Genomic DNA, 15471 nt, shown 5'->3' with positions numbered 1-15471 from the left:
TCTATCCAAAAATGTGTTGAATCAGATAAAGTGCTTAAAAAAAGCATATGCATATGTATTTTTGTTTTTAGAATAAAATTAGACAAAAGATAACAATTTTAAGACTAAGACTAAAAGAAGAGATTTTTGGAATTTTCGAAATTTCCCGAATACGGGACAGATCAAGTTCTAATATAATCTAATATAATCTAAAAGAGCTGCCAGAAACACCACTGGATTGTGATTAATTAGGTGTGAATGATTTAGTGAATATTTTTATGTGTGATAATGTGTGTACATGTGAATGTTTGTTTTTCTGCATGTTCTGGTTTGTCCATGTTGAAGTGGATGTGTTTTTTTTTTAAATGTTAAATTCATATTTACGTGATAGTGTGGGTGTGTTTGCAGCTCACCCTTAGAATTTGATAATCACACCCATACATGCATGTACATCAGGTTCATTTCCCCCCACCTTTGGCATCTGAAATAGAATCACAAAAAAAGCACATTTCAGATTTCATTGAATAAACACCGTTATTGTCATGGTATTGTCACCGATCAAAACTTTTAAGACATTTCACCATTCAGCAGGATTAGAAAGTGTCCCAAAACTTTTGAACGCAAGTGAATACCTGGGTTACTAGTGAATGAGTTAACCTAATTGTATATTCCGTAGTACAACTCACCAGCAGGTGGCGCTCCGGTCGTTTGATTGCCATCATTGTCTGCAATTATAAAACAGAGGTGAATTAAAAGCACATCTTTCAACTTTTGCCTTAATTACAACACTTTTGCACTGTGAAACGTTGTTTTTCTGCAATAATCGACCTGGAATCAGAGACATTTGCCGGGATGAAAACATCAAAAGGTAATCCGGTCGCTAAGGGCGTCCAATAAAACGGAAGATTAATAGGATTAGGCCGCGTTTGGTTCGACACGCAAACCATGCTGACAATTTCACGCCTTTTGAATAAGTGTCCAATAAATGACTGGTACGCAACATTGGCTCATGCGGCACTTTTGGCGCACATTGTGCAGGTGTACCTCGTGCTCAAAAACAAGTCAGAGAAAAAGCATCTCGAGAAGCCAACCTCACCAGAATAACAGCCCCCCACAACCCCCCAATCTCTCTTGACATTTCACTTCTGGTCCAAATCCAACATTTTATCATTCATGTACAGTATGTCACGTAACTGTGTAGCCATCTGTTTCCACTTGTTGAGGGTACATGATGTCACCTGAGCCGTCAACTATTGGTGGCGTGGGGCAATGACAGGCCATTTGGTGGTATCGAGTACTCGCCGCCAGCGCTCGTAATGCGGCGTGGTGGCATTTCGTAGCGTTGTGCGTTTATTGCTGGGCGGACGTACGAGAGATCGTCTAATGTGTCGCTCCTGTGAAGTTTACTCATTCCCGATGAGACTACATTGTGCTGAAAGAAGTATTAAGTCACAAGTTCTGCATTGCAAGTTCAAGGGTCAGTTGAAAGAATCGGTGCTAAGCAACATGAAATTTGGTAGGCGTGTCTACCATGAGAAGATCCACCAACTTGCAGCAGAGGCAATTTCATTCATAAACTGGAAATTTAGGAGAAAGCCAAAACGGCTCAAGGAATAAAAAATATACAGAAAATATGTTATATTGCTGTGAAATGGCTATTTTGGATTTCGGTAGAGCCCAGTTTTTTTAAAAACTTAGCTCCCAAAACTAGCAAAATGAAATTTAGTAATCATGTCTATCATGACTAAACTCGGTTTAAAGATAACAAATTATGGCTGGCTGGTGCACTAAAGTATTTTTTTTAACTTTTCCCCAAAAATGGTAGTTTCACTGAATAAGAAATAATTTGGTAGCAATTTCCATCAAGAGTAGACCCCCAAAAGTCTCTAAAAACCCTGTCCCAAAAGAAGCTAAGCACACATTTCCTTTTAAAGCGATTAATTCAAGGTGAATTTCCAGGGGTCATTTTTAAAAGTCATTTTTCCAGATTTCTAGCAACATGAAGACTATATCCGAAAAAGGTGGACAAGAAACCTCCATCAACATGTATGTATCAAGGGAGTTCAGTAGGAAAATTTGATGACCCAAAATGGTAAGGACTTGGCTCACATGTTCTAACACGCCCTAAAGCAAGTACTAGAAATAGTACTCCCATTCTCATGGTGTAGAAAGGGGGCATTTCAGATCTCCACGAAACTTCTTATGCTCCGTTATATGCGCCAGCTCATTGTTTGGCGCGGCAGGCGGCCACTTACTGATTGGCCAGTGTTCGCTTCCTGTCATTCCGGTGTAGCGTTACTCCATTCCTGGGCTGTCATCTGTGTCTTGATATACAAGCAGGCACTTGATGGATGACTGGACAAATGTGGATAGAAAAAGACGACAAGATTCGCCAAGACAACTGAGTGCTGGAGAGTGGCGACCATTCCCAAAACTTTCTCTGGATGTGAAAAGAATCCCGGGCTGCTTTTTGGATGTCCAACAATCATTTATTGGGGAGCTCCAATTTACATTTTACAGCCGAGCCATAAAACATAATCTTCCATGTCGATCTTTTTATCCCGAAAGCTCTCATAAATTCTTCGCTAAGGCATCCCACGTTAAAACCAAACAAGTCGTAACTTTTGCAATGATGGCCGAGCATCTCGTCCTTGGCATTCTGAAAAGTCCTGGATGTCTGACCCGTACGGAATGTCAGCGAGCGCCCAAGATCATTAGCGCCTGTTACATACCTGTCAACCTCGGCCAATTTCTCCCCTTATTAAGCGATAATAAACCGTAAAAATACAACGCGGCACATATTTACTCACATAGGGCACACTTAAAAGTCTAAAATGTTCCCTAATCAGTCGTATGCACTGAATTAAAGATTCTGTAGATGTCGCTGTATGATGCTAACAGCTTGACTGTCTGGGTACATTGCTTGTTGACACGCTATATTTATACAGTGAAAAGCTTAAAGCATGACAATATTAGCAGTCAACAATGATGTTTTCATCTGCTACCAGTGACCGAGACAATCCGGATTAGAGGTGAAATTGGTAAAATGAGATCGGTTTTTTTTTTTATCTAATACAAAAGTTGTTATACGGCGTACACAATTTGAAATGATCAAAAAATGTATAAAATACGGGAAAAATGTATAAGTTGACAGGTATGTTGTGCACATTTGGGCGTTTAAAAACTTGCTCAGTTTTAAATGCAACAAGGTAGCCATGTCAATTACTAGTAAGACTGGAAAAAAAAAGTCTAAAAAGTCCATGCCCAAAAGGATGCAAAAGTCTGCTACTTTACTTTGAAGCAGCCACCATGTTTGATGATTAATGAATGCAACTTTTAAGTTCCTCTCCAATTGTCACATTTCAGAGTTCACAGATAAAAACCTGTCTTCATTGATTAGGAAGATTTCCTTTTTTCTTTTCTCCCTTATAAAGTTGTTAGGAATTAATGAGATGATTAAAAAAACATATAAGAAAAAAAATGTATTCACTTCTTGGCCTCAGCAAACCTGATCGGTTAAGTGGGTCACGAAAACCTCACCAATATTCCAGAGTTTTTCCAAGTCTTGCGTTAGTCCTCATATCGTATTGACAATTACGATTGGACAGGTGTTCCTTTAGTGACTAGTACTCCCTTTATAGAAGGCGATTATCTATTGGGCGACCATTCACACGGACGGACAGAATGTCAAGCTAACTCATGTATCAAGCGTCCTGGTAGTAAAAGCTGTTGGTGATATCGTTTGCGTATTTAAAAAAATATAATAAATTCTTCAATTAGAATCGTCCCGTTTGCCTATCGGACCAGGTTTAAACCAACATGTGGGACAAGCCCTCGGCCTCTTGGGGGTAACCTTCCGGAGGCGATTCCAAAGTACGATCTGTTTGGAATTTTATCCCCTTAAAAGCAGAGGCCGCCTTAAATCTCACCGGATTCACAGCTCGGCGAGCAGGGGCTAAAAATAGACGTTAATTACCCTACTGTGCTAACATCCCTCATTTGAAAACAAGCTTATTATTGTCATCGTAATTTATAACCATGTTAAACTGTAACAGCTTCGTTTTGGCATGAACTGCAACATGAACATAGTCCATAACTGTCAACTTATAAGTTTTTCCCGTATTTTATAAGTTTTTTGATCATTTCAAATTGTGTACGCCATATAACAACTTTTGTACGGAATTTTTTTGAAAGTCCGTTCTTTTTAAAGTCCGATCTCGTCACACATCTGCCTTTTCAGTATGTAAATATAGCGCGTCAAAAAGCAATGTAGCCAGACAGTCAGGCTGTCAGCGTCGTACAAGCTACATGCTCGTACAGGCGCACCGACTGATTGGGCACCCTGTCCACTTTGGAGAAAATTTCAGACTTTTAAGTGCACCCTATGTGAGTAAATATGTGCGCGTTGCATTTGTACGTTTTTTTTAATCGCTCAATAAGGCGCACCGATTGATTGGGCACCCTGTCCACTTTGGAGAAAATTTCAGACTTTTAAGTGCACCCTATCTGAGTAAATATGTGCGCGTTGCATTTGTACGTTTTTTTTAAATCGCTCAATAAGGCCAATTGCAATCATTAATAAGGAGAGCAATTGGCCGAGGTTGACAGGTAGATATCGTAAAGTATCGCTTCAACTGAACAAAAATATCGTAAAGAATGGCTTCAACCGAACAAAAATATCGTAAAGAATGGCTTCAAACGATCAAAAAAATCATAAAGAATGGCTTCAAACGAACCAAAATATCGTAAAGAATGGCTTCAACCGAACCAAAATATCGTAAAGAATGGCTTCAACCGAACAAAAATATCGTAAAGAATGGCTTCAAACGAACAAAAATATCGTAAAGAATGGCTTCAACCGAACAAAAATATCGTAAAGAATGGCTTCAACCGAACCAAAATATCGTAAAGAATGGCTTCAACCGAACAAAAATATCGTAAAGAATGGCTTCAACTGAACAAAAATATCGTAAAGAATAGCTTCATCCGAACAAAAATATCGTAAAGAATGGCTTCAACCGAACAAAAATATCGTAAAGAATGGCTTCAACCGAACAAAAATATCGTAAAGAATGGCTTCAACCAAACAAAAATATCGTAAAGAATGGCTTCAACCGAACCAAAATATCGTAAAGAATGGCTTCAACTGAACAAAAATATCGTAAAGAATGGCTTCAACCGAACAAAAATATCGTAAGGAATGGCTTCAACCGAACAAAAATATCATAAAGAATGGCTTCAACCGAACAAAACTATCATAAAGAATGGCTTCATCCGAACAAAAATATCGTAAAGAATGGCTTCAACCGAACTCGCTTCCTTTAACATTTAAGTCATAACTTTTTCAGCCTTTTATGCGTCTCCTCATGACGGACATGTCCACCAAATTCCATGCTTCCAAGTAAAACTAGCTTCTGGGCTGAATTGCTAAAAGTCTACTACCCATCGAAAATGGCTGACACGAAACAAAAAGCACTTTGCTGTGTCTTGTAAAGCATAGTTGAATGAGTCTTTTTTTGTGAATCTCCTGGAGATAGACATGTTTACCAAATTTCAACCTTTTATGTTTAACAGTTACTGAGAACTGATTTTTGATGAGATTCTCAAAAGCGCTTCTCGGCATAAATGGGCGGTTCAAAAACATAAAATAAAATATATTAGCTGCCTTCCTGTGTTTTTTTGGGCATGGCCTCTTCCAACTTTTTTTGCATGTGTACCCATGACCTACTTGTCTCCCAAAATTCCTGTTGCCAACCCAAACCAGCTCAGGGGGGCTGAATTTTTAAAGCATTACAACGCACAGGAGAATTATGGGGGTGCTGTCATCTTTCATATTTGAACCAAGACAGTACATCACAATCCTGACAAACGAACCCCCTGCTCTGGGCCAGTGACTCCATCCGAGAGGCCTCTCGCACCCTCACCTGTCGCCAGGCAGGATGATGATCCACGCCAGATTGGAGAGGTGACACCATCGAACGAGTGCAGCCGCCAGGCGTCTCCTCACGCTTCCCTCAACTATTCTGGTGGCTGTTTATTACACCGTGTGCCCCCTTCCAGATCGCCCCTTACTCCCCGGCACACACCAAAGGACCACCGTGGGAGTCACGTGGACTGCCTAAAGCCCGGGATGGACTCAAAGCTCGGTTGCACCTGCCTTGGCAGAGGCCTGCCCATCCATTTAACCATCCATCCATCCATCCATCCTCTTTCCCTGAGCTCTCAGGTTTCGATCTCTGATTTACTCGGCTGCCGACAAAGGCGGCGACAGCGCATATTTTTGTCGCCATGACAGCACAGACATACGTTACAGAACCCCGTTGGCATGATGTCACGACGCAGGAGGTTATTCTTGAAAGTGACAACTCGCCGTTTACGACCCCAACGAGGCAGAAATCCAAAAGATTTCATTTAGGAATTGGTGCAAGTCAAAAGATTTGATACAATAGCGGCAACAAAATAAGGACAAATCTAAGGTAGCCAGAAGATGTACTATATTAAGAGAGTGAGTGAAAAAAGCAAAATCATAGAGAAAAAATACATTCATTCATTATCCGAGCCGCTTATGCCCACGAGGATCAGGGGGTGATGGAGCCGATTCAAGCCAGTAGGCAGTAGGCAGGAGAGACCACAATAACACTGTGATTTGAGTTTAAAATTTAAAAAAAAAGTGATAAAAGAGCCAAAAAAAGTTGAGTCTAAATTCTTAAATTATTTTAAAAGAAAAAAAGGTTTGCAAAAAATATTATGTAAAAGATAGACAAATGGAAAAGGCAACAGATTGGAACTAGAAAAAAAATAGACTAAAACAACTTATGTATACTTTATATAGTAAAATGGTAAACACAAATGTACGCAAACAAGATGAAAACTATTCAAACTTTGATGATAAAAATAAAAAATACCAATCCGATTCATAAATGTTCAAATCCCAAATGTTTCACGAATAAAATCCCTGAAACAACTTCCGAAAAGCCAAAATATGACAAGAATACAACACTAGCCCTTTTCAACAGCATGTCGCTTTGTTGTCATTAAGTTGACATGAATACAACTTCATCTTCCATACCACTTATCCTGTCAATACATCTTATTATCTACCATACAATCATTTTCCTCAGGCAAAATCAAACTTGGAACATGAAACCAACCAAAGAAGCTGAATAGTAATACGACAAAGCAACTCCACGTTAACACGCCAGCTCAAATGTAGTAAAGTAACGAGTCCATTCACACGTTTGCGGTTGGCTCTTCCGACTCCAGCGCAAGCGAGAGCGATCACCATGTAAATGCATCAAACATGGACTCCTCAAAGCCGCCTAAGTCACTTGCACTAAGCCGTGAAGGTGTATTAAAGCATAGAATAGAATCTAGCTCTTGAATCCTCTTTACCGCGCGGACCCCTGACGGGCCAATCGCGAGCGCCGGAGCGCCGGCTGGTGATTGACGGGCTACGTTAACGGTTAGCTGCTTCTCCTTTGTGTCGACGTGCCGGCAGCTTTGGTGCAACATCTTACCAGGCTCCTGGAGCTCAGGCATGTCTGTCACAGTCACTTCCAAAGCGTCTCCGTCGTGTCGGGGATCTGCCCGCGTTTTCCCGCTCCATCCCTTTTTATCACTTCCTCCTCCTCCCCGCAAAGACTGCCAGTCATCTCATCTTCTGGGAGTGACAGAGCGCTCGTCACCTGAAACCTTGGCAGCGCCTTTGAGAGCGGGAGTTCAGGGCCCACGGCAGACGCCGCCCGCCCCCGAGGAGCTGTTAACTACCGCCGCGCTAATCAATCAACGGGGCGACGGAGGCCCCGACCGCTCGGCTCGCCTGCGTCCCGGCGCTCCAAAATAAAGACGGGAAAATGTGGAAAAGGAGAAGTCGGCCTTCCACCGACCGACAATGGCATTTGAACGAGCTGTCAGCGAGGGGGATTAGGCAAAGGTCAAGGACCTAGAGAGTTTTTCAGGAGGTCCCCCGTCCCGTCCCCGTCACCCCGCCGCAGATGCGGCTGTGTATATTTTTAAAGAGGATGTAAATAGAAGCTCCCCAGACACAAAATTAACTACATCAACGCCCGAAGGCAGGAATTGACCTACTATTGGTAAAATGTCAGACTTGGTGGTTGTCATCACAATAGACATGTCCTCCAAAACCTTGTTGCGTTTTTGGGCATGAATAATTAGGACTGTTTGGAGGATCTTGCTAAAGTTTTGTTTTGAGTCTAGAAGGTTGTGTGTGTGTGGGGGTACTCGGACGTTTCGTCAAAAGACGTTTGGTCCCCGGACGTTTGGTCGACCGGACGTTTGGTCGCCGGGTTGTTACTGTTGAAACCAGCTCTCAAAATTATAATCATGAGAGAGAGAGAGTGACTTTAATATCTAAATATCTAATATCAAAGTCAGTAAACTCTCTGTCATAATTTAACAGCGAGCGAACCCGGCGACCAAACGTCCGTTCGACCAAACGTCCGTTCGACCAAACGTCCGGTCGACCAAACGTCCGGTCGACCAAACGTCCGGTCGACCAAACGTCCGGTCGACCAAACGTCCGGTCGACCAAACGTCCGGTCGACCAAACGTCTTTCGACGAAAAGTCCGGTCACGGTGTGTGTGTGTGTGTGTATCAACACTTTTTGTAGGTCTTGTCATAGACATCTCATCTCCTCTCATTTTCTGAACCGCTTTATCCTCACTAGGGTCGGGGGGTGCTGGAGCCTATCCCAACTGACTTCGGGCCAGAGGCGGGGGACACCCTGAATTGGTAGCCAATCGCAGGGTACAAAAAGACAAACAACCATTCACACTCACACACATACACATACACATACATATATACATACCTTTGTGTCCAATCATCCTACTATGCATGTCTTTGGAATGTGGGAGGAAACCAGAGTACCCAGAGAAAACCCACGCAGGTGGACCAACCTGGATTTGAACCCTGGTCTCCCACTGTGAGGCCGATACGCTAACCACTCGCGTCACCGGGCCGCCCCTGTCAAAGACATGTCCACCACATATTATGTTCTTTGCAGGAATTGGGTTCAAGAGCAGAATTTTCAAGATATTCCAGTCGATAGTGGTTTTTAAAGGTTACAAAATTTCATGCTTTTCAATTTTACTGAAAGGTAAGAAAAGAGACAACACGCGAAGAGCACTATTTCTGACACCTGCTTCAGATCTGTGTTGCATGGATTCCCAAGTCCAGCGTGATGAAACGCAATGATTACTGAAAGGGCATTTGAGATCTCATTTTTTGACAACATGTTATATAAACTTGTGACAAAGTGAAACCATTCACATAGAATTTACATTCAGACTAATTTTAGCAAAGAGCTTAAAGGTGTTAAAGAGAAGGCTAACGCCTGATCGGTGACCAGATACTCAAGTTCTACAAAAACTACATGAGTCAGCTACATAAATATATTTGATTTTTTTATTGCCCTTTAAAATATGACATCATGATTTTTCCCAGCTGTTGTACACCCAATAAAGTGTTATTAGAGCTCTAAGTTTTGTTTCTGGGACAATCATAAATGTAAAATTCTTTGGAATCTATTTATTGCTAAAAGAGTGTTTATTTGTGAAGCAAGTGTTACATTTTTGTCAGTGCTATTTTAGTTAGTATGGGAAGGCGGTCATGTGCAGTTCATTTTTGGACATCTGTCGTTCTCTGCTGTCTAAAGTGGAGAGGTGCATTCTATAATCTGAAAATGCGCTAATGATGTTTTTGATTGTGTCATTTTAAAACCTAAATCGCAATTTATAACTTTACATATTTTCATATTTCATTTGTCGTCTGCGAATTATCAACCAGGAAACTCGCACGTAATTTTGAGGCACTTTTGTTGCGAAAGAGCCTACAGGAAGCTGTTTATGTTCATGAACGCCGCGTCACTCTTGTCAAATTGAATCTGTTCGGTCGAATGTTATTCAAAAATGAAGCTTTTATTATCATCTATAACGCCATTTGTTTATTTTATGATATCAATTGCATGCATTGAAAGCCAGAATACCAGAAGGGTACGCATCAGTCGTTACAAAGTGTTTGAATTTGGACTTCCAATGAAGCATATAGCCGTGTATGCTACAATGCTAACGGCACTTTTATCTCTTTTTGCAGGTTGGCGATGTCCAAGATGCAGAATTCAATGATTTCTCCGTCCCTTTAGAGCATTCTTTTGAAGTTGGTGAGAACATTTTAAGCATTTTTGCCGTGGTTTTTGCCTAACAAACACTCGGGAAGATAGGAGATTTCGCAATCAGACCATCTTTGAAACGGTTATATTTTTGGTTAATATACTCACTCACTCGTAAATTAACTTACCGATGTTCCCAAGCTCTGCTCGTTGCCGTAAATAATATAATATTATATTATATTATATTTACTGCACACTCCCACGATTGCACAGTCGACGCCGTTTGGGGTGTCATTAAAAACAGGTGCGTTTCACTAAATATTTTAACATCCTTTTTTAAATCTTTTTTTTAATGTATATATTTTATTCCAAATTTGCAGATGTGTATAACAAATGGGGGCAAGTTCAATTATATCAATCTAAAACAAAAATAAAAAAACATGAATAACCATATATATAAAATCTCTCCAATGTTAACATTGACGTATTTACAGGATAATAATGCGTGACGTATTTAGAGTGTGATCTCTTTAACTTTGTTCTTCCAATAAATATTTCCAATGTTCTAATCAACATTATTCTCCCGCAATCTTTGTCCAGATGACATGGGGAGGTTCCGCGCGCGTGGGGCGCTGCAGCTGAAATCCGGCAGAGAACCCGGAGCGACCCTGAGTCAGAACCACCTGTCGCAGGATGACAGAATCAAGCTTAAAGTCAGTCAAATCCGCGAGAATTCTGTCCTATTTTCACATAATGACAAAATCCTGTCCACGCGGCACTCAAACTGAAAAATCCCAACAGGACGTGGCGGCGGTGGACGGTCTGTACCGGATCCGAGTGCCCCGGGTTTCCATGCAAGCTGACAGACAGGCGGATCGCCAAACGAGCGGATACCTTACCGCTTTTGTCAGAGCGGTAAGTCTTTCTATGACAGGGCTGTCAAACTCGGTTTGGTTAACGCCAACTACGTCTCATGTGGGCGGGGCAAGTTTATTTTTCGCCCAAAAAGTGAAGTCATTGTGTGGAATTTGTGTTTAGTGCGCCATGGTGGAGTCCCACTTGAGCGACGTCATTACGCTGCACACCGACGTGTCGGGCACGCTGATCGGGGTCTCCATCGTCACGCTGCCCGGAGCCTGCGGGGGGATGGAGGTGGAGGACGATGTGGACTTGGAGGTCTTCAACACCACGCTGGCCGTCATGGCACCCGTCACCGCGCCCGGGTCAGTTGCCGAGCCTCTGCGACCAATCTATTTTAGTTTCTTTCGTGATCGGTGTTATACAGTGGTACCTCGACATACGATCGTAATCCGTTCCGAGACTGAGATTGTATGTCGAGCTTTTCGTAACTCGAGCGAACGTTTCCCATTGAAATGAATAGAAAACAAATTAATTCGTTCGCACGACCACTTGGCAACGAGAAATAGTCTCGATTGAGCAACCGCGGGCGCTTCTTTCCTCAGAAAGAATAACAGGAAATGCAATAACTGAGCTTACCCACGTATTGATTGTGGGTAATGAAGTTTTATTCTGAGAAAGGATGCCATTGGCTATGGGTGTTGTGTGCACGAGTATACTTCATTACCCAGAAAGCCCTCTTTTTTGCCCGCGCATGCGCGTTGTGCGTTTCCTGGTCAAAACTCATCTGAATAAATCGTTTAGTGCTCGTAGATATCAGTTATACACGAAAGAGATGCGGCAAAAAAAGACAGTGCGCTACAATGATAAACAGCCTCTCATGTCATGGCCACCTGGCTTGGTTGCATCTCGAAATTTTGATCGTATCGCGGGCGAATTATCTGATCGAAATTTTCGTCGTACCATGAGGTACCATTGTAGTTCCTTTTTCATAACTATTACTTTTTGGTTTCTAATTGGCTCCAAAATGTCCTTGCAGACCCGAGACGGCGCTCTTCTTGGAGCGCATGGAACAGGAATCGGAGAAGAAAGGCAAGAATCCCCAGGAGCAAAAATCTTTCTTCGCTAAATACGTAAGTGTATACGCCCCCCCCCCCCGCGTCATCTTGGCCGCTCGTCTCGAAACCCCGCCCCCTCGTACGCTGCCAGGCGGGTCTTTCCAAACGTCTTTCCGACCATCCTTCGTAATACCAGAGCTCCGCCTGCAGGTCGCGCTGACCGGTCGCTGACTGTTACGCGCCGCTTTGCTGTCCTGTGTTGCAGTGGTATTTGATACTGGGAGGCGCCATCTTCCTCATGGCCTCCAATTCGGCACAGCCCCCAGCAGGGGGAGGCAGAGAACAGAGTTGACCCCCTTCCCCCTCAGTGGAAGTAAACCAGATTGCTTCTTTGTGGCTCCTCCCCTTCCTCCTGCTGATTTCCTCACACAGTGGGCGACCTTTTTTTAACCCATTCGATGCCATTGCACCTTTAATGGCGGCCATTTTAAGACCCCAACTTGGACACACTATTTGAGGAAATGCCGCGCTTTCTCGAAACGTTTCTCACCCCTCAGCTTGCAATTAACAAATTGCTAACACGGCTTTTCTGCTTGTTTTGAATCCGTAAATGAAAACTCAGTTTCTGCTCCTGTTTTTTTTTCAGTGGATGTACATCGTGCCCCTGGTTCTCTTCTTGATGATGTCTGGCGCTCAGGACCAATCGGGTGGGGGCGGAGGCGGAGGAGGCAACGGAGGCGGACGATAATTAGCTAGTTGATATTTGTTTTTTGTTGAGAATTTGGGAGAGAACTGCTGTAAGCTGTCATTGTTTTTAATAACATTTTGAGCAGATGAATAAAAATATTTATTAACTGACCTGCCGGAGATGGACTGTCATTTTAGACGACAACAAACAACACGGAACATAGTTTGGCGAGCACATAGCGAACCGTACATTCAAGTATGGAGACACGAGAGACGTGACGTCATGTGATATTGTGGGATGTTATACCATCTCTACGCAAATGACCTTTTTAAAGCACATATGCATAGAAAGTGCTGTTAAAAGCAGACATTCCCATTAACATGGTAATAAAATTTTGCATTTGATCAGAAACCAAGACCAAAACAACATTAAAGTAATACAACTAAAATGAAAATCAGCAAGCTAAATAGGGATCAGTTTTTTAGATAACCATTGCCTAAAAAAATGGTCAGAAAAAAAGAAAACATAAGTCGCATTTGAGTATTAGTGGCAGGCTCAGCCAAACCATGAAAAAACGTGTGACTTATAGTCCAGAAAATCCGGTCGTTTTACAAAGTGGAATTTTCCTTCTGAACATGTTTTTGTTGTTGTGTTCAGAAGGTCTTTGTATCTCTGATTTTCTAGCTTGGGGGGGGCTTTCCTGGAATTTTAAGAGACCTGCTTTGTTGGTTGGAGTTGAAAGCCAAGTTGGATGGCGCGTAAGGCCTTTAAGTTGGACTGTTGCTTTTAGCTAGGGAATTTGATTGATCACAGATCAGCGAGTTGCCACCCCACGTCGCTTGATTGAGCTGCCTCGACTGGAAAAGACGGCGACTGGACTTTGGAAGGGTTACGTCCGTGGCAGCTCTTAAACCGAGGTGTGACAGCTCTGTGATTTACGACCCTCAGGCCGGTTTATGTTGCAGCAAAAGCCGAAGGGCCTGTTGCTTTTAGCCACCGACATTAAATACGAGCGCACGCAACTATTTGGACTTGCTTCCAGGAATACAGACACTTTTGCTTTTATTGTATTTCTTTTTACTTTCAGCACTCTCAAATTGACACGAGGCAAGCAAAGTTACATAAAGGAAAGTTCTGTTTTTCACTAAATCAAATGTTTTTGGGAAATCAAAGCTTTTGAGGGTTTTTATTTTTAATGGAAAAAAACTTGACAATGATACATTTCAATGCAGACATCTCCGGGAATTTCTAAAAGGCTTATTTGTTGAAGATTTGATAGATTTACAGCCAAGAATTGGAATTTCACAAACTATATTTTCCTAAAAAGTACTATCACAACTTTTGTTTGGCATAAAAAAGTTGTTTTTCAACGTAATTGTAGAAATGAAATGGAAAAAAAATCTATCTACATATGGATTGGGGAATTATATTTATTTGCCATAAGAAATGTAGGTTAGTTTTGGGAGAAAATTCTGAAAATATTTTTTTCAAGGTGGTGGTTTTGAGTTGTTTTGATCATTTTGACAAAAAAAATTAAAAGATATTTTCAACAAAATATACCATTTTGATTTTAATTCAATCAAATCCAAATTTTGACCAAAAAAATTGATTTTTTTTTTTATCAGGTCAACATTTTTTTAAACCTAATTTTCATTTGAGAAAAAAAATCATGATGAGACAATTGTCTGTTTTACGGGCCTCCCAAAATGTGGGATTTTCCATTGAAAAAAAACATTCATTTTCTCCCATTAATCAAAGGCCCAAGGCGGTCTTGGGACGCCGACCAAAGACGGCGGGGGAGCGTCTCGCTGCCCGACCTCGTGCGCCCACGATGCCCAGCTGCCCTCCGTCAATCAGAGCGAAAGAATGCGCGGCCGGCGCTTCTCGGCATTCGCGTTTGGCGTGTCAGCGTGTAATCGGGCAACACGAGACGGACGCTAACGCCCGCCGGCGCTCCTAAACACGGGTCAAAGGTCACGGCGCCGGCCGGGCCGGCCGTGAGCGCACCTCATTAATACGTTTGAAAAGCTCAGCTAAAGAGCGACGAGGTATTCCCATCAAGTCGACGCGGAATCTGGCCAAAGCTAACATTGGGGAGGCCGCGCTTAAACGGGAGGAACCGTTTGGCTCATGAACCTGGCTCAGCTTTTGGGGATTCGAACATGGCTGCCAAGTGAAATGAAGCTTTCAACTAGTCAACTGTTCAACTCAGTTTGAGGTTTCAAACGTGAGTCCCAGAATCATCTTTCATATTTACCGTAATTTCTCGCATATACGCCGTTTTTGTAACTAAAAAAATAAATGAGGACTGAATTCTATGTGCACAAATTACACTTGACATGCACGAAACGGCTGATACGGTCATTGATTTCAAAATAGAGAAAAGTTAAACAAATAAAACGCTTTATTTTGACGTCTATGAATGAAATGAATTTAAAAAAACGTATAAACTGCCATTTTAATTTCGAACAAGGAACAAAACAGTTCCTATTCACTTATTCCTTTTCCAAACCGCTTATCCTCACAAGAGTCTCGGGGTGCTTGAGCCCATCCTGGCCATCTGTACAAGTCTAAAAAGGTTCCAAATGCTCTGTTTTGAGCACATGCTTCCTCCACGTGTCACAGATCTAAATCCAACGATGTCATGTTAACATGCGACACCTCCGGGGCCACGTGCCAGGCCCCCACCGCCCCCCGTCGGCCTCATCTGGATCGTAATAAGAGGGGGCCCCCCCATGGAGACCCTCCACTGCAACGC

General features: G+C 42.3%; 1 protein-coding gene across 2 annotated transcripts; it reads left to right on the top strand.

The window, feature by feature from the left end:
- Window positions 1-9689: 9689 nt before the first annotated feature.
- Window positions 9690-12883, top strand: emc10 (ER membrane protein complex subunit 10). 2 transcript variants are annotated; one of them, XM_077619085.1, is made up of 8 exons: window positions 9690-9993; window positions 10094-10160; window positions 10710-10822; window positions 10911-11024; window positions 11148-11332; window positions 12007-12100; window positions 12291-12398; window positions 12672-12883. In XM_077619085.1, the coding sequence occupies exons 1-7, from the start codon at window positions 9910-9912 to the stop codon at window positions 12375-12377; spliced, it is 744 nt and encodes a 247-aa protein (XP_077475211.1). In that variant the 5' UTR covers window positions 9690-9909; the 3' UTR covers window positions 12378-12398; window positions 12672-12883. The 2 variants fall into 2 exon arrangements, with proteins under 2 accessions (XP_077475211.1, XP_077475210.1); XM_077619084.1 differs by lacking the exon at window positions 12291-12398.
- Window positions 12884-15471: the final 2588 nt, after the last annotated feature.

The sequence above is a fragment of the Stigmatopora argus genome, chromosome 14 (assembly GCF_051989625.1).
Source record: "Stigmatopora argus isolate UIUO_Sarg chromosome 14, RoL_Sarg_1.0, whole genome shotgun sequence".
Lineage (NCBI taxonomy): Eukaryota > Metazoa > Chordata > Actinopteri > Syngnathiformes > Syngnathidae > Stigmatopora > Stigmatopora argus.
This window is presented reverse-complemented; position numbering and strand designations above follow the sequence as displayed.

Coding starts and splice junctions, on each gene's coding strand:
- emc10 (XM_077619084.1), top strand. CDS start 9,910: ATGAAGCTTTTATTATCATCTATAACGCCATTTGTTTATTTTATGATA. Junction 9,994..10,093: donor AAAGCCAGAATACCAGAAGG/GTACGCATCAGT, acceptor CTCTTTTTGCAG/GTTGGCGATGTCCAAGATGC. Junction 12,101..12,671: donor AATCTTTCTTCGCTAAATAC/GTAAGTGTATAC, acceptor TTTTTTTTTCAG/TGGATGTACATCGTGCCCCT.